Source organism: Ylistrum balloti, unplaced genomic scaffold, assembly GCF_031769215.1.
Source record: "Ylistrum balloti isolate Yb309-2 unplaced genomic scaffold, AGI_CSIRO_Ybal_v1 Utg370162, whole genome shotgun sequence".
In the NCBI taxonomy this organism is placed as follows: Eukaryota; Metazoa; Mollusca; class Bivalvia; order Pectinida; family Pectinidae; genus Ylistrum; species Ylistrum balloti.
In genome coordinates, this window is record NW_026782157.1 from 84,848 (window position 1) to 111,699 (window position 26,852).

At 37.3% G+C, this 26,852-nt stretch overlaps 1 protein-coding gene across 1 annotated transcript in view; it reads left to right on the plus strand.

Moving 5' to 3' along the window:
- LOC132551000 (atrial natriuretic peptide-converting enzyme-like) overlaps positions 1-26,384 on the plus strand; it is a 58,207-nt gene extending 31,823 nt beyond the window's left edge. Inside the window, exons 10-17 of the mRNA XM_060215103.1 lie at positions 9,300-9,417; positions 9,572-9,685; positions 10,221-10,258; positions 12,368-12,545; positions 15,252-15,514; positions 19,580-19,728; positions 24,182-24,338; positions 26,371-26,384. Coding sequence (XP_060071086.1) covers positions 9,300-9,417; positions 9,572-9,685; positions 10,221-10,258; positions 12,368-12,545; positions 15,252-15,514; positions 19,580-19,728; positions 24,182-24,338; positions 26,371-26,384 — 1,031 coding nt within the window. The remainder of the gene's footprint in view (positions 1-9,299; positions 9,418-9,571; positions 9,686-10,220; positions 10,259-12,367; positions 12,546-15,251; positions 15,515-19,579; positions 19,729-24,181; positions 24,339-26,370) is intronic.
- Positions 26,385-26,852: the final 468 nt, after the last annotated feature.

Consider the following 26,852-nt stretch of genomic DNA (forward strand, 5'->3'; position numbering starts at 1 on the left):
ACCCACTCCAGTTTAACCTTGACGCGGAGCCTGAGAAATGTGATTCATAGGAGTGAAAACGGCTAAAATTTCAACATTCAAGGAAGGGTGAATATCTTATGGGTGGAATGTTCTTAAGGTCCAAAAGTGTTTAAATTTTGTTGCAATTTCTTCAATTGGAATAACTCTATTTAATGAGGAGAGGGAACATTGTAGTCATATACTGGAATGATAATTTACTTCTACGTTTTTATTTCTTTTCATTCTAAATAACTTAAATTTAGTTAAAATTGGTAGTTAGACCCTATTTCTAAAAGAGGTCAAATAAGCTCTAACTTGACAATTTTCTTCTTTCATTCCACTTTTGCTTAAGTTAAATACTAGTCATTTGTTGATTGGAGTATATCAGATAGAGCATTTGTGTTGTTTTACTCCGCCCAACGCAAATGGGTTCCGTCCGTCCATTCATCCATCAATTCGTCTGTCCTAATTCTGCTTTCTGCATGATATCTTATAAAGGACTGGTTGGATTTTGATAAAATATGCTTGGTACACTTGTTACCTAATTCTTTGCTCAAGATTGATTAACAGCGAAATAAGCACTTATTTCATAAGACTGCTGTGACTTGATCTGCCGATTTCTTTAATCACTCTCGATTGCTGCTTTCCGTATTATATCTTTGGAAGGACTGGTAGGATTTTGATGAAACTTGGTTGGTACACTTGTTATCTTAATCCTTTGCCCAAGTTTGATTAACGGCGAAATCAGCGTATAATTAATGAGGATGCTGTGACCTGATTGACTGATATCTCGTCTAGTTTTCCATGTTGCTCATTTTAAATGTATATATTTTACAAATGAACATGGGCGGGGGATCTTGATGACTATATCCTTGTTAGCACAAGAATTTGTTTGACTTGTTTGCTAGATGACAGTCGGTCAACAGCTCAAGACTATAATATTCGCCTAATTGGTGGAGACAAGGCAAGTTTTGGACGAGTAGAAATAGCTCCATCTAATGACTTTGCATTCCAAGCATTATGCACCTCTAATTGGGCAGAGAATAACTCTGAAGTGCTTTGTCGACAACTTGGATTCGGGTAAGAAACATTCACTTTGTATAGGCCCCTGTTGACATTGTTGAAATTTAAATCCGATGGATTAATTTTATAGTTTTCTATGGTTGATATCTTTTGTTTCATTGTGCTACCATATTTGATTCATTCATCTTAATAAATCATCATCCCCTTGCAGTGACTGTAGAGGGGGGTGTAGTGTTTCAGATGTTCACTTTTTGTCAGCAATCTAGCAACTTCATTTCTCCATCGATTTTATTCTAGTTTAACATAATGATCAGGTATCATAATACCTTGAACAATTTTGTGTTTCAGCATTCCATGGTCAACGTTAATGTCATCGTTACTATTTATAGAAAATCCTACATGCAACACAAATTCACTATAAACGTGAGGGAGAGGATTTGTATCGTTTCCGTTGCCCTGTCTTAATTACTTCAATATGAAAGTAGGGTATTTATTAATGTAATGATTTTAATTTATGTTGTAGCCCCGATAACATCTACACCCGTACCTATTTAGAGGGAGAGTATGCTAGCATAAGGACGTGGAAATTCCCTTTGGCGGACATCGCATTTTACTGCAATGGTTCAGAGAAATTATTGTCAGAGTGTAGAACAGAGAAGGATAAATGTACTGATATAAACCAGGTTGCAGTAGCCTGTTCAGATAATGGTAAAGCTTTAAATTATTTATGTAACCCAGATAAAATACTAACTGCAATATACCACTGAGAGAGCGATTGGTTGAGCGTCAGACTAGTAAACCAGGGTTTAAAACTGTAACATTTCTTCGATATTAACAGTATGTCACACTTGGTCAGATTTGTCACAATAAAATAGATTTTCTTCAAAGTAAAAATTCACCTAAATGCCCATATAAACAAAATGTATAACTCTCAATTTTTCATTGTTTTTGGGCCTCAACTGAAAAGCTCAATGACCTAATGTGTTATTAAACTTCCTTTTCTCCAGGAAAACTTCATAAGTCATATATTTTAAAGTGTGTTTCATGGTAGAAGAGTAAGCATAATTTACAGCATGTATTCTTACTTCAATTACATACTATTCTATGTGACAGCCTGGTTCACTGGAGAGTATATACTAGTTCTATGTGATGGTCTGTTTCACTGAAAATTATATACCATTTCTATGTGACAGCCAGTTTCACTAGAGAGTATATACTATTTCTATGTGACAGCCTGTTTCACTGGAGAGTGTATACTATCTTTTATATAATGGACAGCCTGTTCTCTCTGGAGAGTGTATACTTTTTTCTATGTGACAGCCTTTTTCGCTGGAGAGTTTATACTTTTTCTATGTGACAGCCTGTTTCAATGGAGAATTTTGTATATACTATCTCTATATGAGAGTATGTTTCACTGGTGAGTATATATTTTTCTTATGTTGACAGCCTGTTGATATAAGAGTATATATTATTTCTATGTAACTGCCTGATATACTGGAGAGAATATAGTATTTTATGTAATCCCTGATTTAATGGAGCAGTTAAGTTGTTATGACCCATGATATAATGGGACAGTTATGTTGTTACCTCCCTTGATATAATGGGACAGTTATGTTGTTATCTCCCTTGATATAATGAACAGTTATGTTGATGGGACAGTTATGTTGTTATCTCCCTTGATATAATGGGACAGTTATGTTGTTATCTCCCTTGATATAATGGAACAGTTATGTTGTTATCTCCCATGATATGGGACAGTTATGTTGTTATCTCCCTTGATATAATGGGACAGTTATGTTGTTATCTCCCTTGATATAATGGAACAGTTATGTTGTTATCTCCCATGATATGGGACAGTTATGTTGTTATTTCTCCTTATAAACTGGGACAGGAAAAGAAAACATAATAAATAATGGAGAGAAAACTATATAATCCTGTATATATTTAATGTCTTCCATGGGGAAAAATGTTCATTTTGTTCCAAGCATTATTTAAAAAGTGTATTTTGAAGAATCTAAATAGTACAAACATGTTAAGAATGTTTTTCATTCTAGGTTACTGCAGCAATGATCACTACGAGTGTGACAACCATAAATGTGTGTCCTTGTCAGAGCGTTGTGATGGTAAGAATGATTGTGGAGACTGGTCAGACGAGCACTTCTGTGGTGAGTATTTATTTTATTGAAAGACTTCCTCACACTGATATTCTAAAATATTTTTTTGGAAATACACCACTTTAAAATCATTAATTTCCATAGAAGATTCATTTTAATTTAATTGATATTGTTAATTCATAGGTCAACAAACTGTGAACAGTTTTAAGGTCATAAAGAGGACCATCGTCATGAGCCATGCACTCTCTGTAAACTTTTCCTTTAAAACGATATTCCTGCTTAATGCCTTGGGAGATTTCCATAAAATTTGGTCTGAAACATCATTGGGGATGGGGAATTATTTCTGATATTCATACAGTTGATTTGACCCCTGGGGACCTGGGGATGGGGCCCCAAAATTGTAGCTAGGCCATACTTTGCTTCAAAACTCTACTTTTACCTAATTCTTGAATAAATTTCATTTAAAATTTGTCTAACTTCAAAAGGGGTTGACAAATAATCCTTCAATTCAGAAAGTTGATTCAACCCCTAGGGACTCAGAGGTAGGGTCTCAAAAGAGAAATTAGACTGTATTTTGCTTCAAAATGCTACTGCAACTTCATGCCTGGGTAGATTTCAACCACGTTTGGTCCAAAACATTGTTGCAAGTTGGTTATAATTTCTTAAAATTTTAAGTTGATTTGATCCCCAGAGACTTGGGGGCTGGGCTCCAAATGGGAAAGTTAGTCAATAAGTTTGCTACAAAAAGCTACTCCCCTTTAATGCTTGAATGGATTTTTAAAATGTGCAGCAAAAACGTCATTGTGGGTGAAGAATCATTTTTTGTATTCAGAAAGTTGATTTGACCAATAGGGACTTGGGGTGGGGCATCAAAGGATAAGTTAGACAACAATTTGCTCCCAAATACTACCCCTTCTTAATGCCTGGGTAGATTTAACTAAATTCGACCTGACACATTATCAGGAGTGGATAGGATATCAAACAAACATAAAGTGATCCTGAGACTGTCATAACCAAATCTTGTTTTCACTTTGGTCCAAAACCCAAAATAAATCATCCAGAACAAATATTCTGAACTTTTCATTCACTCCAATCAGTAAAATATTGGGAGTTTGATTGGTTAAGGAAAAGAAAGAGATGATATGTTGCTACTTTTTCAGTCTGATCAAAACATCAACATGGTAATCACAGTAGCCATTTTGTAACATGATAGTGCAACTTTTTTCATGAACAGAATCTACCACATATGAGTTTCTTATACTTTCTAGAAATATTTGAAATTTGAATTCATCAGATTTGTCAGACAACCATCAGTAATTTCTGTGGTTTGTCCATCCATTTGTCGATTGTTAGTTAACCGTTAAGGGCCATGGCCATCTTGTTCTGTGTGATGGCCAGTGTTGCAGGAGATTACCAGGTATATACTATTTCTCTACGTGACAGCCAGTGTTACTGGTGAGTACCTGGTGTGTACTATTTCTCTACGTGACAGCCACTGTTGCTGCTGGAGTGTACCTGGTATATACCGTTTCTCTGTGTGACAGCCAGTGTCGCTGGAGAGTACCTGGTATATACTATTTCTCTATGTGACAGCCAGTGTTGCTGGAGAGTACCTGGTATATACTATTTCTCTAAGTGACAGCCAGTGTTGCTGGAGAGTACCTGGTATATACTATTTCTCTATTTGACTGTCAGTGTCGCTGGAGAGTACCTGGTATATACTGTTTCTCTGTGTGACAGCCAGTGTTGCTGGAGAGTACCTGGTATATACTATTTCTCTATTTGACAGTCAGTGTTGCTGGAGAGTACCTGGTATATACTATTTCTCCTCTATGACAGTCAGTGTCGCTGGAGAGTACCTGGTATATACTATTTCTCTACATGACAGCCACTGTTGCTGGAGAGTACCTGGTATATACTATTTCTCTATATGACAGCCAATGTCGCTGGAGAGTACCTGGTATATACTATTTCTCTACATGACAGCCACTGTTGCTGGAGAGTTCCTGGTATATACTATTTCTCCTCTATGACAGTCAGTGTCACTGGAGAGTACCTGGTATATGCTATTTCTCTATGTGACTGTCAGTGTTGCTGGAGAGTACCTGGTATATACTATTTCTCTATTTGACAGCCAGTGTCGCTGGAGAGTACCTGGTATATGCTATTTCTCTATTTGACAGCCAGTGTCGCTGGAGAGAACCTGGTATATACTATTTCTCTATGTGACCACCTGTGTCGCTGGAGAGTAACAAGTCTATACTATTTCTCTATTTGACTGTCAGTGTCGCTGGAGAGTACCTGGTATATACTATTTCTCTATGTGACAGCCAGTGTTGCTGGAGAGTAACAAGTCTATACTATTTCTCTATTTGACTGTCAGTGTCGCTGGAGAGTACCTGGTGTGTACTATTTCTCTACGTGACAGCCACTGTTGCTGCTGGAGTGTACCTGGTATATACTATTTCTCTATTTGACTGTCAGTGTTACTGGTGAGTACCTGGTGTGTACTATTTCTCTACGTGACAGCCACTGTTGCTGCTGGAGTGTACCTGGTATATACCATTTCTCTTTGTGACAGCCAGTGTTGCTGGAGAGTAACAAGTCTATACTATTTCTCTATTTGACTGTCAGTGTCGCTGGAGAGTACCTGGTATATACTATTTCTCTATTTGACTGTCAGTGTTACTGGTGAGTACCTGGTGTGTACTATTTCTCTACGTGACAGCCACTGTTGCTGCTGGAGTGTACCTGGTATATACCATTTCTCTGTGTGACAGCCAGTGTTGCTGGAGAGTACCTTGTATATACTATTTCTCTATGTGACAGCCAGTGTTGCTGGAGAGTACCTGGTATATACTATTTCTCTGTGTGACAGTCAGTGTCACTGGAGAGTACCTTGTATATACTATTTCTCGATGTGACAGCCAGTGTTGCTGGAGAGTACCTGGTATATACTATTTCTCTATGTGACAGCCAGTGTTGCTGGAGAGTACCTTGTATATACTATTTCTCTATTTGACAGCCAGTGTTGCTGGAGAGTACCTGGTATATACTATTTCTCTATTTGACTGTCAGTGTCGCTGGAGAGTACCTGGTATATACTATTTCTCTATATGACAGCCAATGTCGCTGGAGAGTACCTTGTATATACTATTTCTCTATATGACAGCCAATGTCACTGGAGAGTTCCTGGTATATACTATTTCTCTATTTGACAGTCAGTGTTGCTGGAGAGTACCTGGTATATACTATTTCTCTATGTGACAGCCAGTGTTGCTGCTGGAGTGTACCTGGTATATGCTATTTCTCTATTTGACAGCCAGTGTCGCTGGAGAGAACCTGGTATATACTATTTCTCTATGTGACCACCTGTGTCGCTGGAGAGTAACAAGTCTATACTATTTCTCTATTTGACTGTCAGTGTCGCTGGAGAGTACCTGGTATATACTATTTCTCTATGTGACAGCCAGTGTTGCTGGAGAGTAACAAGTCTATACTATTTCTCTATTTGACTGTCAGTGTCGCTGGAGAGTACCTGGTGTGTACTATTTCTCTACGTGACAGCCACTGTTGCTGCTGGAGTGTACCTGGTATATACTATTTCTCTATTTGACTGTCAGTGTTACTGGTGAGTACCTGGTGTGTACTATTTCTCTACGTGACAGCCACTGTTGCTGCTGGAGTGTACCTGGTATATACCATTTCTCTTTGTGACAGCCAGTGTTGCTGGAGAGTAACAAGTCTATACTATTTCTCTATTTGACTGTCAGTGTCGCTGGAGAGTACCTGGTATATACTATTTCTCTATTTGACTGTCAGTGTTACTGGTGAGTACCTGGTGTGTACTATTTCTCTACGTGACAGCCACTGTTGCTGCTGGAGTGTACCTGGTATATACCATTTCTCTGTGTGACAGCCAGTGTTGCTGGAGAGTACCTTGTATATACTATTTCTCTATGTGACAGCCAGTGTTGCTGGAGAGTACCTGGTATATACTATTTCTCTGTGTGACAGTCAGTGTCACTGGAGAGTACCTTGTATATACTATTTCTCGATGTGACAGCCAGTGTTGCTGGAGAGTACCTGGTATATACTATTTCTCTATGTGACAGCCAGTGTTGCTGGAGAGTACCTTGTATATACTATTTCTCTATTTGACAGCCAGTGTTGCTGGAGAGTACCTGGTATATACTATTTCTCTATTTGACTGTCAGTGTCGCTGGAGAGTACCTGGTATATACTATTTCTCTATATGACAGCCAATGTCGCTGGAGAGTACCTTGTATATACTATTTCTCTATATGACAGCCAATGTCACTGGAGAGTTCCTGGTATATACTATTTCTCTATTTGACAGTCAGTGTTGCTGGAGAGTACCTGGTATATACTATTTCTCTATGTGACAGCCAGTGTTGCTGCTGGAGTGTACCTGGTATATACTATTTCTCTATGTGACAGCCAGTGTCGCTGGAGAGTACCTGGTATATACTATTTCTCTATGTGACAGCCAGTGTCACTGGAGAGTACCTGGTATATACTATTTCTCTATGTGACTGTCAGTGTCGCTGGAGAGTACCTGGTATATACTATTTCTCTATTTGACTGTCAGTGTCGCTGTAGAGTACCTGGTATATACTATTTCTCTATGTGACAGCCAGTGTCGCTGGAGAGTACCTGGTATATACTATTTCTCTATTTGACTGTCAGTGTCGCTGGAGAGTACCTTGTATATACTATTTCTCTATTTGACTGTCAGTGTCGCTGGAGAGTACCTGGTATATACTATTTCTCTATTTGACTGTCAGTGTTGCTGGAGAGTACCTGGTATATACTATTTCTCTATGTGACATCCTGTGTTGCTGCTGGAGAGTACCTGGTATATACTATTTCTCTATGTGACAGCCAGTGTTGCTAGGGAGTACCTGGTATATACTATTTCTCTACGTGACCACCAGTGTTGCTGGAGAGTACCTGGTATATACTATTTCTCTATTTGACAGCCAGTGTCGCTGGAGAGTACCTGGTATATGCTATTTCTCTATTTGACAGCCAGTGTCGCTGGAGAGAACCTGGTATATACTATTTCTCTATGTGACCATCTGTGTCGCTGGAGAGTACCTGGTATATACTATTTCTCTATGCGACCACCTGTGTCGCTGGAGAGTACCTGGTATAAACTATTTCTCTATGTGATAGCCAGTGTCGCTGTATACCCATTCATGGATTGTAAGATGACTCTCTTGTATAGATTTATTGAGCTTTATTCATCCACAGTATTTTTGTCGTTTTAAAAAACCACAAAAATTGAGCCCTATAGAGATTTATAATTGTAGTCAAGATTGAATAGAGATTGTCTTTCACTACATAATATGCATGCTTGAAACAGAATTTCAAGATAAAATAAAAAGATTATTTATTCCAGGTATGCAGTTTGTACCAGACTTAGGGTGGCCAGGTGGTACCATAGTAACACACTCCCTTTGTTTATAGATATTCCATTAAATCATCTATTCCACCTCAAGGTCCCAAGTTTTGTTTAGGGCTATTCCAGTAAAACATCTATCCCACACAAAGACTCAAGGTTTTGTTTAGGACTATTCCAGTAAAACATCTATCCCACCCCAGAACTCCAGGTTTTGTTTAGGACTATTCCAGTAAAACATCTATCCCACACAAAGACTCCAGGTTTTGTTTAGGGCTATTCCAGTAAAACATCTATCCCACCTGAGGACTCCAGGTTTTGTTTAGGACTATTCCAGTAAAACATCTATCCCACCTCAGGACTCCAGGTTTTGTTTAGGACTATTCCAGTAAAACATCTATCCCACCTCAGGACTCCAGGTTTTGTTTAGGACTATTCCACTACTGGTTTTGTTTAGGGCTATTCCAGTAAAACATCTATCCCACTCCAGGACTACCGGTTTTGTTTAGGACTATTCCAGTAAAACATCTATCCCACCTCAGGACTCCAGGTTTTGTTTAGGACTATTCCAGTAAAACATCTATCCCACCCCAGAACTCCAGGTTTTGTTTTTAGTAGTTACTTTGGAATTTGAAAGGCATTTTGACCTTTTGGAGTCTTGGTGTCAAGATTTACTTTAATAGCCCTCATTTACAATATCATTAATACAAACTTAATTGACTCATTCTTTGTTACAGTGAAAATCAATGACGATTTCACAGTACAAGTAAACTATCATGGAGAATGGTTCAGCATTTGTTTACCAGACCCGGATAGAAACTTAGCTGGGTACCTGTGTGCCCTGGCCACATCAGGGTGAGTTCTATATGATACATTACATATCACATACAGATATTGATCCTAAATTATAGTTGTCTTCTGGGCAAAGACTTGTGAAGGAGGGAACAGTGTAAAGGGTGAGAGTACAGGTCGTGTTACAGATCACAACAATTTGATTTTCTGTTGCCAGGTCATTTCTTTCATTTCCTGTGTCTACCATTACAAGTAATGACACAATGACCATCAGCTACGTAACAAATTCTGAGGGTGTCATCCGCAGTCACAGTTTACAACCCACAAACAGGTAAGCTGTCCATACAGTATACAACTTACAATCAGGTAAGCTGTTTACAACCACACTATACAACCTACAACCAGGTAAGCTGTTTACAACCACACTATACAACCTACAACCAGGTAAGCTGTTTACAACCACACTATACAACCTACAATCAGGTAAGCTGTTCACAACCACACTATACAACCTACAACCAGGTAAGCTGTTTACAACCACACTATACAACCTACAACCAGGTAAGCTGTTTACAACCACACTATACAACCTACAACCAGGTAAGCTGTTTACAACCACACTATACAACTTACAACTAGGTAAGCTGTGCACAACCAAATTCGTTCCACATTTTTAGACCCCACTATATCTCATGGTATGGGGACTTATCAGAATTTTGTGAAATGGTGTTCTGGACTCGCATGAAAATAATCTCTTACAAAAATAACAAACAATTGCTGAATCTTGATGATATAGAGAAGCTGGGATACTATGCAACATAAATGTTATCCGTTTTGCCTATTCCAATGTCTGATTATTGTTACAGAGCCTGCGCTGCATTAAAGCTTGAGTGTAGACCACAAGGTATGGAATATTATTGTATTGTACCAGTTAATAAGTTCACCCATATCCATAGAATTACAAATAGGTTGTCCTATAATAAGCCCATCCCCGACTCAGAGGTAATTATTGTAATTATTGGCTCCATAGGATTATTGCAGAGTAGATAATGTTCATCAAGCAGCTGTTGCTTCCATTTGTCAATTTCAATCTATATTAGATGTAGTCAATATGCATGTTCTTTTTATTTATTTCGGATTTCATTAATGGAAACTTTCATGTTTACACAATACTCTTAGCTTTATAATCAGTGACAAGAATGTCTCCTGTTGATGATGATGTATAGCACTTACAAAGTACACTAGTATACAGTTCATGTACTGAAGTAGAGAGTGCAGATCTGTTTATTTTAAGGGATATTCTATGCGAGCTGTACATTTATAACTGTTTTGTACCTTTTTAGAACCTTTTCTAACGACTTTTCAAAGTTTCAAAATATTCTCAACATCAAAATACCTTGCCTGTTTTCCCTTTAAATGACTTCTCAATAACTGAAACACACAAAAGATACTGATATTGAGCCTGTTGCTGTCAGGGATGAAGGACAAATGAATGACTATCACTCACATTCAAGGTCACTTGGGTCGATTGTGCTACAAACTTAAACCTTCTCCTTTTGGGTAACCCTAAGTTATGATATTTGTAAACATCATACATGGGGACTGCTCGGGTTTTCTTTTGACTTTGACTTTTGACTTTTTTCTTTGTAAACTGCAGAACAAGTAAGCGCATCAAACCCATTAGAATTTTTGTTTATAAAACAGTATCAGACTTAATCTTAAGTTGTCTAGAATATTGTTTGAATCTTCGACATTGAACTACCATCAGTGTAGACATAACTATATCATCTTTCAAACAAGAAAGTTCTCATCTTTTATTATATGGATGTGAATAAAGAATATTATATGAGTTTTCATTTCACATGAGGTTTTATGGAACAAGTCTTAAATTAAAAGTTTGATTTTTGTGAGCTTTGAGGAGCAAAAAATTAAAACTTGAGTGGAATGAGTTTACTAAATTCTCTTATGATAAATTCTCTTTATGTTTCACCATTTTCACACGACGAAAAGTCATTGGCAATATCATGACATTACAATTGATTTCTGACTGGCTCAGCCAGTGAAAAACAGTCAAGAAATTATAACACTAGGTGAAATACACAAAAAATTAACTTCGGCCAATTCACTGCATAACAGACTGATTTTGTGATAATTTTCTGTTTTTTACCCCACAGCCCGAAAGGGTGTTGGGTATTGCGATCACGCACGGCGTCCGTCCGTCTGTCTGCCCGTCCATCCACAATTGCATACCGCTTATTATCTCAAAAACTACATCACAGGTCATCACCATTTTCACTGGGGACGTTGGGCCTATGGACCTACACAACCCTATTGTTTTTCGTCACCACGCGATATCCAATATGGCGGTTACGGGCGCCATCTTGAATTTGCATTCCGCTCATTATCTCAAGAATGACAACACCGGTGGTCACCATTTTCACTGACGATGTTCGGCCTATGGATCTACATAACCCTATTGTTTTTTGTCACCGCCCGATATCCAATATGGCGGTTACGGCCGCCACCTTGAATTATCATTCCGCTCATTATCTCAAGAACAACATCACTAGCGATCACCATTTTTGCTGGGCATGTTGGGCCTATGGACCTACACAGTCTATTGAGGTTCTTCACAATCTCAGCCCTGCACCCAACTTTATACTAAGGCTGTGGGGTATTGCCCACGTTTGTAGAGCTATTTTTCACATATGTAACTATTATGAATCCAAGCAGTGATATGCTGAAATTTCCAATTATTCCATGATGTCATACCTTCATGGCTTTGTCGGCACAATGACATCACCAAAGACTTCGAATATTGTTGATTTAGATTTTGTATCAGATGAAATCCTGCTTTCACGATTATTTGCATAATCCATTTCTTATGTGATTGATGAAACTCATCAAATAATTTTCATCTAACCTCACCAGGTCAGGGTTGTATGAATGAAAAGAAGTGTTAGATCCTTAATGTATGAACTAATTTCCTGTTTTGATGTTATTTATTCTCTAGAGTGTGGTAGATCTGTTCTATCCCCTGTGGACAGAGTTATCGGCGGTTATGACACTCCTCTTCGATTGTTCCCGTCAATGATCGCCCTGATGAAAAATTCTACTACCTTTCAAGGACAATACTGTGGAGCCTCACTCATCAGTCCTAATTATGTGATAACAGCCGCTCACTGTGTGGAGTAAGTATTATCATCAGTCCCTAATTACATGATCACAGCCACTCACTGGGTGGAGTAGGTATTATCATCAGTTCCTAATTACATGATCACAGCCACTCACAGGGTGATGTAGGTATTATCATTAGTCCCTAATTACATGATCACAGCCACTCACTGGGTGATGTAGGTATTATCATCAGTCCCTAATTACATGATCACAGCCACTCACTGGGTGGAGTAGGTATTATCATCAGCCCCTAATTACATGATCACAGCCACTCACTGGGTGATGTAGATATTATCATCAGCCCCTAATTACATGATCACAGCCACTCACTGGGTGGAGTAGGTATTATCATCAGCCCCTAATTACATGATCACAGCCACTCACTGGGTGGAGTAGGTATTATCATCAGCCCCTAATTACATGATCACAGCCACTCACTGGGTGATGTAGGTATTATCATCAGTCCCTTATTAAATGATCACAGCCACTCACTGGGTGGAGTAGGTATTATCATGATCACAGCCACTCACTGGATGATGTAGGTATTATCATCAGCCCCTAATTACATGATCACAGCCACTCACTGGGTGATGTAGGTATTATCATCAGCCCCTAATTACATGATCACAGCCACTCACTGGGTGGAGTAGGTATTATCATCAGCCCCTAATTACATGATCACAGCCACTCACTGGGTGGAGTAGGTATTATCATCAGCCCCTAATTACATGATCACAGCCACTCACTGGGTGGAGTAGGTATTCTTATTGGTCTTAATTATATGAATACTGCCACCCACTGAGTGGAGCAAGTATAAAACCTTTGGTATGCTGGGCTGCTGTTTTTGATCAAATGAATTATACTGACATACTTACAAGGTCGCAGACATGACTTGTATTAAGATTCTGAGGTAACGTATCATGTAGCATCACTGAAGAGTCCTAGAAGTACGAACCAGCTGTATGATGTAGCATCACTGAAGAGTCCTAGAAGGACCAAACAGCTGTATGATGTAGCATCACTGACGAGTCCTAGAAGGACCAAACAGCTGTATGATGTAGCATCACTGACGAGTCCTAGAAGGACCAAGCAGCTGTATGATGTGGCATCACTGACAAGTCCTAGAAGGACGAAACAGCTGTATGATGTAGCATCACTGACGAGTCCTAGAAGGACCAAACAGCTGTATGATGTAGCATCACTGACAAGTCCTAGAAGGACCAAAAGCTGTATGATGTAGCATCACTGAAGAGTCCTAGAAGGACCAAACAGCTGTATGATGTAGCATCACTGACAAGTCCTAGAAGGACCAAACAGCTGTATGATGTAGCATCACTGAAGAGTCCTAGAAGTACGAACCAGCTGTATGATGTAGCATCACTGAAGAGTCCTAGAAGGACCAAACAGCTGTATGATGTAGCATCACTGACGAGTCCCCCCTAGAAGGACCAAACAGCTGTATGATGTAGCATCACTGACGAGTCCTAGAAGGACCAAGCAGCTGTATGATGTGGCATCACTGACAAGTCCTAGAAGGACGAAACAGCTGTATGATGTAGCATCACTGACGAGTCCTAGAAGGACCAAACAGCTGTATGATGTAGCATCACTGACAAGTCCTAGAAGGACCAAAAGCTGTATGATGTAGCATCACTGAAGAGTCCTAGAAGGACCAAACAGCTGTATGATGTAGCATCACTGACAAGTCCTAGAAGGACCAAACAGCTGTATGATGTAGCATCACTGAAGAGTCCTAGAAGGACCAAACCGCTGTATGATGTAGCATCACTGACAAGTCCTAGAAGGACCAAACCGCTGTATCATGTAGCATCACTGAAGAGTCCTAGAAGGACCAAACAGCTGTATGATGTAGCATCACTGAAGAGTCCTAGAAGGACCAAACAGCTGTATGATGTAGCATCACTGACAAGTCCTAGAAGGACCAAACAGCTGTATGATGTAGCATCACTGAAGAGTCCTAGAAGGACCAAACAGCTGTATGATGTATCATCACTGACAAGTCCGAGAAAGACCAAACAGCTGTATGATGTAGCATCAATGACAAGCCCGAGAAAGACCAAACAGCTGTATGATGTAGCATCAATGACAAGCCCGAGAAAGACCAAACAGCTGTATGATGTAGCATCAATGACAAGCCCGAGAAAGACCAAACAGCTGTATGATGTAGCATCACTGAAGAGTCCTAGAAGGATGAAACAGCTGTATGATGTAGCATCACTCAAGAGTCCTAGAAGGACCAAACAGCTGTATCATGTAGCATCACTCAAGAGTCCTAGAAGGATGAAACAGCTGTATGATGTAGCATCACTGACGAGTCCTAGAAGGACGAAACAGCTGTATGATGTAGCATCACTGACAAGTCCTAGAAGGACGAAACAGCTGTATGATGTAGCATCACTGACAAGTCCTAGAAGGACCAAACAGCTGTATGATGTAGCATCACTGAAGAGTCCTAGAAGGACCAAACAGCTGTATGATTTAGCATCATTGACAAGTCCTAGAAGGACCAAACAGCTGTATGATGTAGCATCACTGACAAGTCCTAGAAGGACCAAACAGCTGTATGATGTAGCATCATTGACAAGTCCTAGAAGGACCAAACAGCTGTATGATGTAGATAATTCATTGTTTGACTCTACTGTATCTAATTTGTATTAAATAGTGATATTCATTTGTTTGTTTTCTGTACAATTTTTCAGTGACTATGAAGATGGAATATACTACCTCCTTGGATCTTTCACAGACTTCAACAATTTAGATGAGCAAGGTTTACGTATGGATATTGCTGAAGTAATTAATCATCCTAATTCAGACATAAGAGATGTATCTCTTCTTAAACTGACAAAGCCAGTTGCAGAATCTGACACACTCAGTACAGTGTGTTTACCACCACCATCAAGGGATATATTCTCTTATGACACCTGTCATGTTCTAGGATGGGGTATAACAGAATATGGTGTTGGTAAGTCACAAAAGTCTATAACAGAGGTGATAAATCTTTACAGTAGTGACAAGTCTATACAGTAGTGACAAGTCTATACAGTAGTGACAAGTCTGTACAGTAGTGACAAGTCTATACAGTAGTGACAAGTCTATACAGTAGTGACAAGTCTGTACAGTAGTGACAAGTCTATACAGTAGTGACAAGTCTATACAGTAGTGACAAGTCTATACAGTAGTGACAAGTCTATACAGTAGTGACAAGTCTGTACAGTAGTGACAAGTCTATACAATAGTGATAAGTCTGTACAGTAGTGACAAGTCTGTACAGTAGTGACAAGTCTATAAGTCTATACAGTAGTGACAAGTAGTGACAAGTCTGTACAGTAGTGACAAGTCTATAAGTCTACAGTACAGTAGTGACAAAACTGACAAGTCTATACAGTAGTGACAAGTACAGTAGTGACAAATCTATGACAAGTCTGTATACAGTGACAAGTACAGTAGACAAGTACAGTAGTGACAAGTCTACAGAGGAATGACAAGTCTATACAGTAGTGACAAGTCTATACAGTAGTGACAAGTCTGTACAGTAGTGACAAGTCTATACAGTAGTGACAAGTCTGTACAGTAGTGACAAGTCTATACAGTAGTGACAAGTCTATACAGTAGTGACAAGTCTATACAGTAGTGACAAGTCTATACAGTAGTGGTAAATCTATACAGTAGTGACAAGTCTGTACAGTAGTGACAAGTCTATACAGTAGTGACAAGTCTGTACAGTTGTTACAAGTCTATACAGTAGTGACAAGTCTATACAGTAGTGATAAGTCTGTACAGTAGTGATAAGTCTATACAGTAGTGACAAGTCTATACAGTAGTGACAAGTCTGTACAGTAGTGACAAGTCTATACAGTAGTGACAAGTCTGTAGAGTAGTGATAAGTCTATATAGTAGTGACAAGTCTGTAGAGTAGTGATAAGTCTATACAGCAGTGATAAGTCTGTACAGTAGTGACAAGTCTGTACAGTAGTGATAAGTCTATACAGTCTAGTGACAAGTCTATACAGTAGTGACAACAGTAAGTCTATAAGTCTATACAGTAGTACTATACAGTAGTGACAAGTCTATACAGTAGTGACAAGTACTATACAGTAGTGACAAGTCTAGTACAGTAGTGACAAGTCTATACAGTAGTGACAAGTCTGTACAGTAGTGACAAGTCTATACAGTAGTGACAAGTCTTTACAGTAGTGACAAGTCTACACAGGAGTGACAAGTCTGTACAGTAGTGACAAGTCTATACAGTAGTGACAAGTCTATACAGTAGTGACAGGTCTATACAGTTGTTACAAGTCTATACAGTAGTGACAAGTCTATACAGTAGTGACAAGTCTATACAGTAGTGACAAGTCTATACAGTAGTGACAAGTCTATACAGTAGTGACAAGTCTATACAGTAGTGACAAGTCTAACAGTAGTGACAAGTCTATACAGTAGTGACAAGTCTATACAGTATGACAAGTCTATACAGTAGTGACAAGTCTATACAGTAGTGACAAGTCTAGTACAGTACAGTGACAAAGTCTAGTACAAGTCAGTACAGTAGTGTAGTAGTGACAAGTCTATACAGTAGTGACAAGTCTATACAGTAGTGACAAGTCTATAAGTAGTGACAAGTCTGACAATACAGTAGTGACAAGTCTATACAGTAGTGACAAGTCTATACAGTAGTACAGTAGTGACAAGTCTAGTACAGTAGTGACAAGTCTATACAGTAGTGACAAGTCTATACAGTAGTGACAGGTCTATACAGTTGTGACAAGTCTATACAGTAGTGACAAGTCTATACAGTAGTGACAAGTCTATACAGTAGTGACAAGTCTGACAAGTACAGTAGTGACAAGTCTACAGTACAAGTCTATACAGTAGTCTATACAGTGACAAGTCTATACAGTAGTGACAAGTCTATACAGTAGTGACAAGTGACAAGTCTGTACAGTAGTGACAAGTCTATACAGTAGTGACAAGTCTATACAGTAGTGACAAGTCTATACAGTTGTGACAAGTCTATACAGTAGTTACAAGTCTATACAGTAGTGACAAGTCTGTACAGTTGTTACAAGTCTATACAGTAGTGACAAGTCTATACAGTAGTGATAAGTCTGTACAGTAGTGATAAGTCTATACAGTAGTGACAAATCTATACAGTAGTAACAAGTCTATAAGTCTATACAGTAGTGACAAGTCTATACAGTAGTGACAAGTCTGTACAGTAGTGACAAGTCTATACAGTAGTGACAAGTCTTTACAGTAGTGACAAGTCTATACAGTAGTGACAAGTCTGTACAGTAGTGACAAGTCTATAAGTCTATACAGTAGTGACAAGTCTATACAGTAGTGACAAGTCTGTACAGTAGTGACAAGTCTATACAGTAGTGGTAAATCTATACAGTAGTGACAAGTCTGTACAGTAGTGACAAGTCTATACAGTAGTGACAAGTCTATACAGTAGTGACAAGTCTATACAGTTGTGACAAGTCTATACAGTAGTTACAAGTCTATACAGTAGTGACAAGTCTGTACAGTAGTGACAAGTCTATACAGTAGTGACAAGTCTATACAGTAGTTACAAGTCTATACAGTAGTGACAAGTCTGTACAGTTGTTACAAGTCTATACAGTAGTGACAGGTCCATACAGTAGTGATAAGTCTGTACAGTAGTGATAAGTCTATACAGTAGTGACAAGTCTATACAGTAGTGACAAGTCTGTACAGTAGTACAGTAGTGACAAGTCTATACAGTAGTGACAAGTCTATACAATAGTGACAAGTCTGTACAGTAGTGACAAGTCTATACAGTAGTGACAAGTCTATACAATAGTGATAAGTCTGTACAGTAGTGACAAGTCTGTACAGTAGTGACAAGTCTATAAGTCTATACAGTAGTGACAGGTCTATACAGTAGTGATAAGTCTGTACAGTAGTGATAAGTCTATACAGTAGTGACAAGTCTATACAGTAGTGACAAGTCTGTACAGTAGTGACAAGTCTATACAGTAGTGACAAGTCTTTACAGTAGTGACAAGTCTATACAGGAGTTAGTGATAAGTCTATACAGTAGTGACAAGTCTATACAGTAGTGACAAGTCTGTACAGTAGTGACAAGTCTATACAGTAGTGACAAGTCTTTACAGTAGTGACAAGTCTACACAGGAGTGACAAGTCTTTACAGTAGTGACAAGTCTATACAGTAGTGACAAGTCTGTACAGTAGTGACAAGTCTATACAGTAGTGACAAGTCTATATAGTTGTGACAAGTCTATACAGTAGTTACAAGTCTATACAGTAGTGACAAGTCTGTACAGTAGTGACAAGTCTATACAGTAGTGACAAGTCTTTACAGTAGTGACAAGTCTACACAGGAGTGACAAGTCTATACAGTAGTGATAAGTCTGTAAAGTAGTGACAAGTCTATAAGTCTATACAGTAGTGACAAGTCTATACAGTAGTGACAAGTCTGTACAGTAGTGACAAGTCTATACAGTAGTGACAAGTCTATACAGTAGTGACAAGTCTTTACAGTAGTTACAAGTCTATACAGTAGAGACAAGTCTTTACAGTAGTTACAAGTCTATACAGTAGAGACAAGTCTTTACAGTAGTGACAAGTCTATACAGTAGTGACAAGTCTGTACAGTAGTGATAAGTCTATACAGTAGTGACAAGTCTGTACAGTAGTGATAAGTCTATACAGTAGTGATAAGTCTGTACAGTAGTGACAAGTCTGTACAGTAGTGATAAGTCTATACAGTAGTGACAAATCTATACAGTAGTAACAAGTAGTGACAAGTCTGTACAGTAGTGATAAGTCTATACAGTAGTGACAAGTTTTAACAGTAGTGACAAATCTATACAGTAGTAACAAGTCTATAAGTCTATACAGTAGTGACAAGTCTATACAGTAGTGACAAGTCTGTACAGCAGTGATAAGTCTTTAAGTCTATACAATAGTGATGAGTCGATAAGGAATTGATATATATATCCTATAAATACCAAATTTGACCCGATAATTTTAATTTATTTAGGGGCTGAACGACTAGAAATGTTACAAGTTGATCTTCTATTAGAAGAGGATGCTGAGCGCTGTGGGGACTATATGAGACTTTACTTTGATTTGATATTACCTCATGTAGTTTGTATTGACAACAGAGAGAAGCACTCACCCATCTGTAATGTAAGTAAGAAAATTTGTCATGAAAGCTTGGTATTTGTAGTGCTTTAAGTTTCATGAAGAAATACATCCCTGTCATCTCTCTGTATGTTAGGGTTCATGTGTGTTGATGTCCAATTGTATACATACATCTTTTCTGCAACATTCTGGAACTACTGCTCCAAACACAAGAAATCAGTCAAGCAGAAATTTTTGGTTGCCAAAATTTGTAACAAGGTCGATATACAAAGGTATAAGTGTAAATAATTGTGGCCCATAACTCATCAGTACTTAGATGAAATTTAATGAAAATTGGTAAAATGTAATGATTTATAAAATTGTAAGTTTCCAAAGCCTTTACTATGGAAAGACAATGAAGGATCCTGATTGGTCAAAATTAAAACATTGTCCAATCACATTGAAGATTTTTTTTTTAGAATGGCAGTTACTATTTTCCAAAAGACCTAGTGGCATTTGGTTGTCATGATAACCATAAAAGACCTATGAAATTTGGAAAACAATTTCAATGAAACTATACAGAAATATTATGGGCCATATGTAGATGTGTATTGAGCTCTATTTATTAATATTTTTTATGCTCCCTGAAAGTTTTCTTTGGAAAACATAGTCCATCTTTCCATTTGTCCTTTCTTGTCTTGATCTAGGAAAACAAAACTAATGTATATATTGATCATACTAAGACAATGAGCAGTACTAAATTCAATATCCGCATGTGTTTAATTATTTATTAGTTATTACCATTTGTTAACATTTTGTGTCTAGAGCACATCTTTTGCATTAAAACTGTGCTGTGTACCAAATGATGGTTCCTCTCTACCTCTCAATTACAGAATATTGTCCTTTGTTTTAATTTTGTGTCAGGAGCATAATTTTGCTTCCATTTAACCTAGGAAAACAAAACTTGACTATACAATGATCATACTAAGGCAATGTGTTGTGCGCCAAATTCAGGGTGCTCTACCCCTCAATTACAGAGTTATTGCCCTTTGTTAAAGAATATCTGATCCAGAGCATAAACTTGTTATATTTAAGTTAGGATAATGAAACTTGTTGTGTACATTGATTTTACAAAGACTAAGGGCAATGTTAGGGCATACGACTCCTTGATAAAGAGTAGGTATTGCCCTTTGTTAAAATTTTGTGTCTGGAGCATTTCTTAGTATGGTATGAAGTCCTAGGGGGTATGTTCTTTGAAATCTTTCTTTTTCAGCAAGAATATTTGGATGATGTCCCAGTTTGGTCTAAAACATGCTTTGATGAAGGGTGAAGGGAAATCATTTTTGTATAAATTTTGGATCTCAGCCCCCCCTCGGTTAGAAGGGGGCAACCCAATAGAAGTAGGGTAGATACTTTATAATCCCTCTTTGAATTAATCAATTTCATCAAAACTAAACAGGTGAGCAATACCGCCTTGTTGCCTACTGCAATCAACGTTTGTCCGTCATCAACCATTTACATTTTTGACTTCTTCTCCACGACCGGTAGGCCCACAGCTATATTGGGACTGTAGCATACTCGTATTAAGGGTTATCATGATTGCTCAAATTAATGACCTTGACTGACTTTCAAGGTCACGGGGTCAAATGTGTCAAAATCTTCAAATGACTTCTCCCAATAACCACAATGCCCAGAGGTCTGATATTGGGCCCGTTTCATGGTGGGATGAAGGGATACCAAATTTGTTCAAGTAAATTACCTGACCCACTTTAAATGTCATAGGAGTCCAATATTTGAGTATTTGGATTCATTTTCATTCGGAATTACAAAACAGATTGGAATTTTGTTGTCAAGGAGAATCAGTGTTTTGAAAACTTCAGTGCAGGGCCTTAAGAGTTGGATTTGTTCTAACTTCTGTTATGTCCTTTAAACTTGTACTGGCTTCAAACGCACTCTGCAGTATTGAAACTGCAAGATGGCTTTTGGTAAGGCAATTTTGTTAAGTTTGTATATTGACAAAAACTCAGTTGCCTATGGGCCTTTTTTTTCATGTTGAGGGAGGGGTGATGGAATTTGGTGGTCATGGTAACTGAGTCACTTTACATATTTTTAGAATGACCCATAGCATTTATGATATATGTTAAGTAGATAAGGCATGACAATTGGAAATTCAAGGTCATACTTAAAACTTTGGGGTCAGTGGTACTGAACCTAAAACAATTAATGAATAAACTGCTTGCATCTGCATGAAGCGAGGTCCTCTGGATTTTAGCATTATGTTCAAGGTCTTAATTGAGGAAAATGCCATACATAGTGTAGCAATGTACATGTAAGTCAGGATCTGATGAAATGATATACTGTACTATGTGTATATTGTTTTATCTGCAAGAATCAAGAAAACTTACAAATTGATTTTAATTTAATATATTACATTTGGATCTAATTCATGATTAAATGTCAAAGTTCAAGACCACAACATTTAATTGTTATTACTGTCTTGTCTGCATCAAAATGAAACCATTTCTTGTCACATGTAAATATGGCTTCATCTCATTCTTACTTCAGACCTTTGTTTGAATGGAGGGTCGAAGGTGATGGTTATGTAACAGACTGTTGATACAGTTCCACCTTTTCAGCCCACTATCATCAGATGTTGGGCTGTTCAACATTTCCCTGTGTCTATATCCACCTCTTCCGTCTATCTCCTTAAACAAATCTTTTTGTCACTATTTCTTGAGAAGTACTGGAAGGATCTTTTTTCAAATTTCATTTGTGTTTTCCGCTTGCTTGCTTGTTGTGCCCTTTTGATTTTTGGACAGATAAAAAAAGAAAAACAAACGGCAGTCATCTTGAATTTTGACGATGAAAGTTTGTTATCATTATGTTTCTAGATGGAGTAATTGATTGAATTTTCTATGCTAACTGTATGTAGATTATCTTTGGTCCCTTTTTGTGCTTTTTTGATGTTGGGATTGATTGAAAAAAACTAAAATGTGTTGAAAGCTCTACCTCCTTCACTGCTTTTCATGATTCAACGCATTAGTCTCTATTGCCCATACTACTCATCACTTGAACTTCAAACGTTTGGTATGAATTCATCCTTAAACATAGTTTTTTACAGAAATTACATACCAATAGAATATATAACTTATTGAAAATGTTTTCAAAAATCACACAATATGTTCGTTGAGACGTACATCCTTTTTGTGAAATGACAATGTTGAGCCTTTTCTTAAAATTGTTGATTGCGTCCTTGCAGATTTCAACCATAATTCTGTGCACTCTGGACTTTTCTCTATAGGGTTATTTGAAGAACAATGTGTTCAGATCAAGGGAGTGGGGAGGCCATACATAATTTGCCAAGTAGGAAAGAAACTTTTCTCCAAATGTTTCCTGAAGCCAAGTTAACATTACTACTGATGTGTGTGGTGTTGAAACCAAACACCATCAACATTAATACCTCACTTCTGAGTACAGGAAAGAATTTACTTTTGAACATGTTGAAATACCGTCCATTGTTTACTGATCCTGTTTCCCCTTCTGATTCAAAGAAAAATAGTCTAATTACACCAACCGGACTGAGCCTAAACCAGCCTGTCACTTTGTCATCATGCAGCTTCTCTTTCCAATAGTCTGGTTTTTCCTTTCCCCTTACATGGTAGTTCTGCTTGTTAAGTTGTGAATTTGAATAAAAGTGGGATTCATCTGAAAACCATACGCCATCGGTGATACCAATGTTGTTAGTCATCCGATGAGCAAATTGTAGTCTCATTGTAACATCTGTATCCCTCAAATTTTGCATCACTGGGACTTTGTATGGAAACAACTTTAAGTCAAACCGTAACATCTAAAACTTTTCCAAAGCCAGAACTTGAATTAGCAGATCCCATATTTTCAATGTCATCTAGCACTTTTCTAACTGACCTCTCTGAAAATTCTTATATGATTTTCTGAACAGCCACAATGTTCTCGGCGCACCTGCTAGTCTCTGGACGTGCTTGGTTCTTGTGTCTTTCATTTTGCATCGGATGATTTTGTGACGCCATTTTGTAAAATCTGCAATCAGATGATGTCATAACAACATGACGATGTTCATATTTCCCGTATTTTTCATCTTACACAAAACTATAGATATAGCAGGTTAATATAATACCTTTGCTAAATAATATATATTAAGGAATAAAAAAAAACATGTAGCCATTAAATGGTCACAATGTATGGATTTCCTGGTAGTTCAAATTATTTCCCTTTATTTTATATCATGATTTTTATGATGTATAACAGCTATTCAAACATTAACAACTCGTGGTATACGTTAAAGCTCTTTATTGGCTATGTTGTTTTCATCAACCTTTTATTAATCTTTTGAGTTTATCAGTTACTGAAATGTATTCTTTTAGATACAATTAATACATAAATAAACAAAAAAATATGAATGGTGTTAGGAAATCTAGGATCGGCAAACAATCGTGAAGACCACTGGTATTTGTATAAATTACCATTGCTTTTTGTACTTCAGGGTGATTCTGGTGGCCCTCTATTGTGCAAGAACCAACAGGGTAGATTGGAATTGGTGGGAATCACAAGTTTTGGTGCTCGTTCCTGTCTGAACTCAGAATTTACAGACGTCTATGAAAATATAATGTATTATTTGGACTTTATCTATGATAACACTGGTAAGTAATTTGTCTCCATTTTGTTAAGGGAGATAACGGGTACAATTTGTGTATAAATATGCTTGCATGCATTTGTAACCGGGTTGCACATGGGTTTAAGAAAATGATGACTAGGACATTTATTGAGATTGACCAACGGCAATCCATATAATACAAGTAGTAGCGGTATAAGTCATATAAAGATTGAACCTGCAATACACAATTAAAAATACATGTCTTAACATAATGATAACAATACAAACCTACATCACTATCAATAGCACTATCTTATACATAGATTTACTTGTCAGTGGTAAATAACATACATGTGTATAATAAAACAAAGACAAATATTACCCCTATATAGCTGATACCACAAGGGGAGATATTCCACTTGCTCAACTATAAAAAAACACACATACAGATATATAGCAATTATCAAGATAGTGATATATAGCAATTATCAAGATAGTGGATATGATCCATATCTACCTTACATTGATCAAATATACAATTTACAACACGAATACTATGGAACAATACAATTCACTGGCCGGCTATTCATAGTACATAATCACATTTCACATGTAAATTAAAGTACAATTGCCAAAATGTAAATTAAACTAAATAAGCTATTGTGCTTACCTGGACTACGGGTTGAGGATCATACGCCTTAACCCAATCTACGAGGATCAGTACAAAAAGGGTTTAGTTGCTGTATACATCACATTATTACTGAAAAATCAAATAAAACATCTATCAGCAACTAACGCCAGAAATAATATAAAAACACATTATTTGGGTTTACTATTAGATAAATATACATATTCCTATCCAATATTTAAATTAGAGTTACAATATTCTCATCTCTAAACCAAATTACATCAACATTTAAAAGTCATAAATTTAACTACAAATTGAATTCAAGTACAGATCATAAGTTCATACATTCATTAATAAATTGAATCAAATAACTCCATACTTTAGAACATGTTACATTGATAAAACAACAGACAGAGACTCACCATTTATGAAGCTGGCTCTTACAAAATTCTGGATAAATCCTATGTACCGAGAGGTGAGAAACACACCTATCTCTAGCCAAAGCTCTTTTCCTTCTGCCCAAAACAATTTGGACAAAGAACTTTCCCTCCAAAAGTATAGCCAATAAAATAAAAGGTCAATTTAAAAGTTCATGTCAAAGGTCGGGTTAGTTATGAACATTACTCACAAATATCATGCAGAAAAGACATGGACAGTACATGTAACACTGGACAATACATATAGACAGGAAGGTCACATGACCATACCTATATATCAAACATATATACACAGGTACTCTCTACAGGTAAGTGGGTAGTATTTTCCACCTGTATACTAACACCAGTACATGTACAAATATACCACCTGACCTACATGTGCATTTCTATAAAAGACGTCAAATAATTAAAAATAACATAATTATTTCATGTTATACAAATACAGTAAATTAACTGAAAATAAAATGCAGTATTAAATTAGGTGAAATAGTTCACCTGGCCACACATACCTTCTGTACAAAATGTCTCGTGAACCTTTGGACAGATAAAGCTCATATTTGAGAATGATGCAAATTAGTGAAAATTATGAGAAACACCTTGTCTTATTCTTGCACTTTCTCAGGAGTCTCTATGTAAATCTTCTTTTGTTCATATTTTGTCATACTTTCGTTGAATTTATATTTGAATTAAGACTTTGTGAAATGTCTTCTTTTTTTTTTCTTTTTTTTACATAATGAAGCATCACAATGTTCAGTCCAGTGTCATCTACTAGTCACAGGTTTACCCGAGTCGTGCATGACTGCCTCAGTGGTCTAGGTCAGGAATCTTGCTCTAGTGTAGCTTTTGAGTAGAATTATTCCCTACTGCAATAAAAATGGCTTTGATAACAGGGATAGATTGGGGGACTTATGTAACAGTCTTTGTTACAACTAGAACTTGTTTCGTAAGGAGATTCTAGAATAATTCAACATGATTGATTTTTTTAACCGTTGGTTTTTGTATTATTTTTGCAGATCTGGAACGCTAACAATGCCCCCTGTGAATGTTGTCCATGGTTTGACTTACAAGAAATATAAGAATGCTAAAACATATGAACTTATATATAGGACATAAAATGTCTAATTTTACCAAAGACATATATATGTCTCTGATATTACCAACTGTTTCCGTATTATGTATTTTAAAGCATCAGAACTCACGCCTGACTAGTTTGGAGTTTACAAGTTTTCGATTTGTAATCAGAAAGGTACATTACTTTCGGTTCATTCAGTGGAATGAGTGCATATAATATTCGTGTGTGTGATATCTCAAGATATCAGTGACTATTGACTGTATCACTCAATTCAAAAAAAAATTTACTTGAATTACCCAAAGAAAGATCATTATCACTATTTCTTCAGAAGTACTTGATAAATCTTTCCCAAATCTTTCCCAAATTTCTGATATAGGTTCCCTCTCATGCTATTTGTGCATGTTTGATTTTGAACTGATCAGA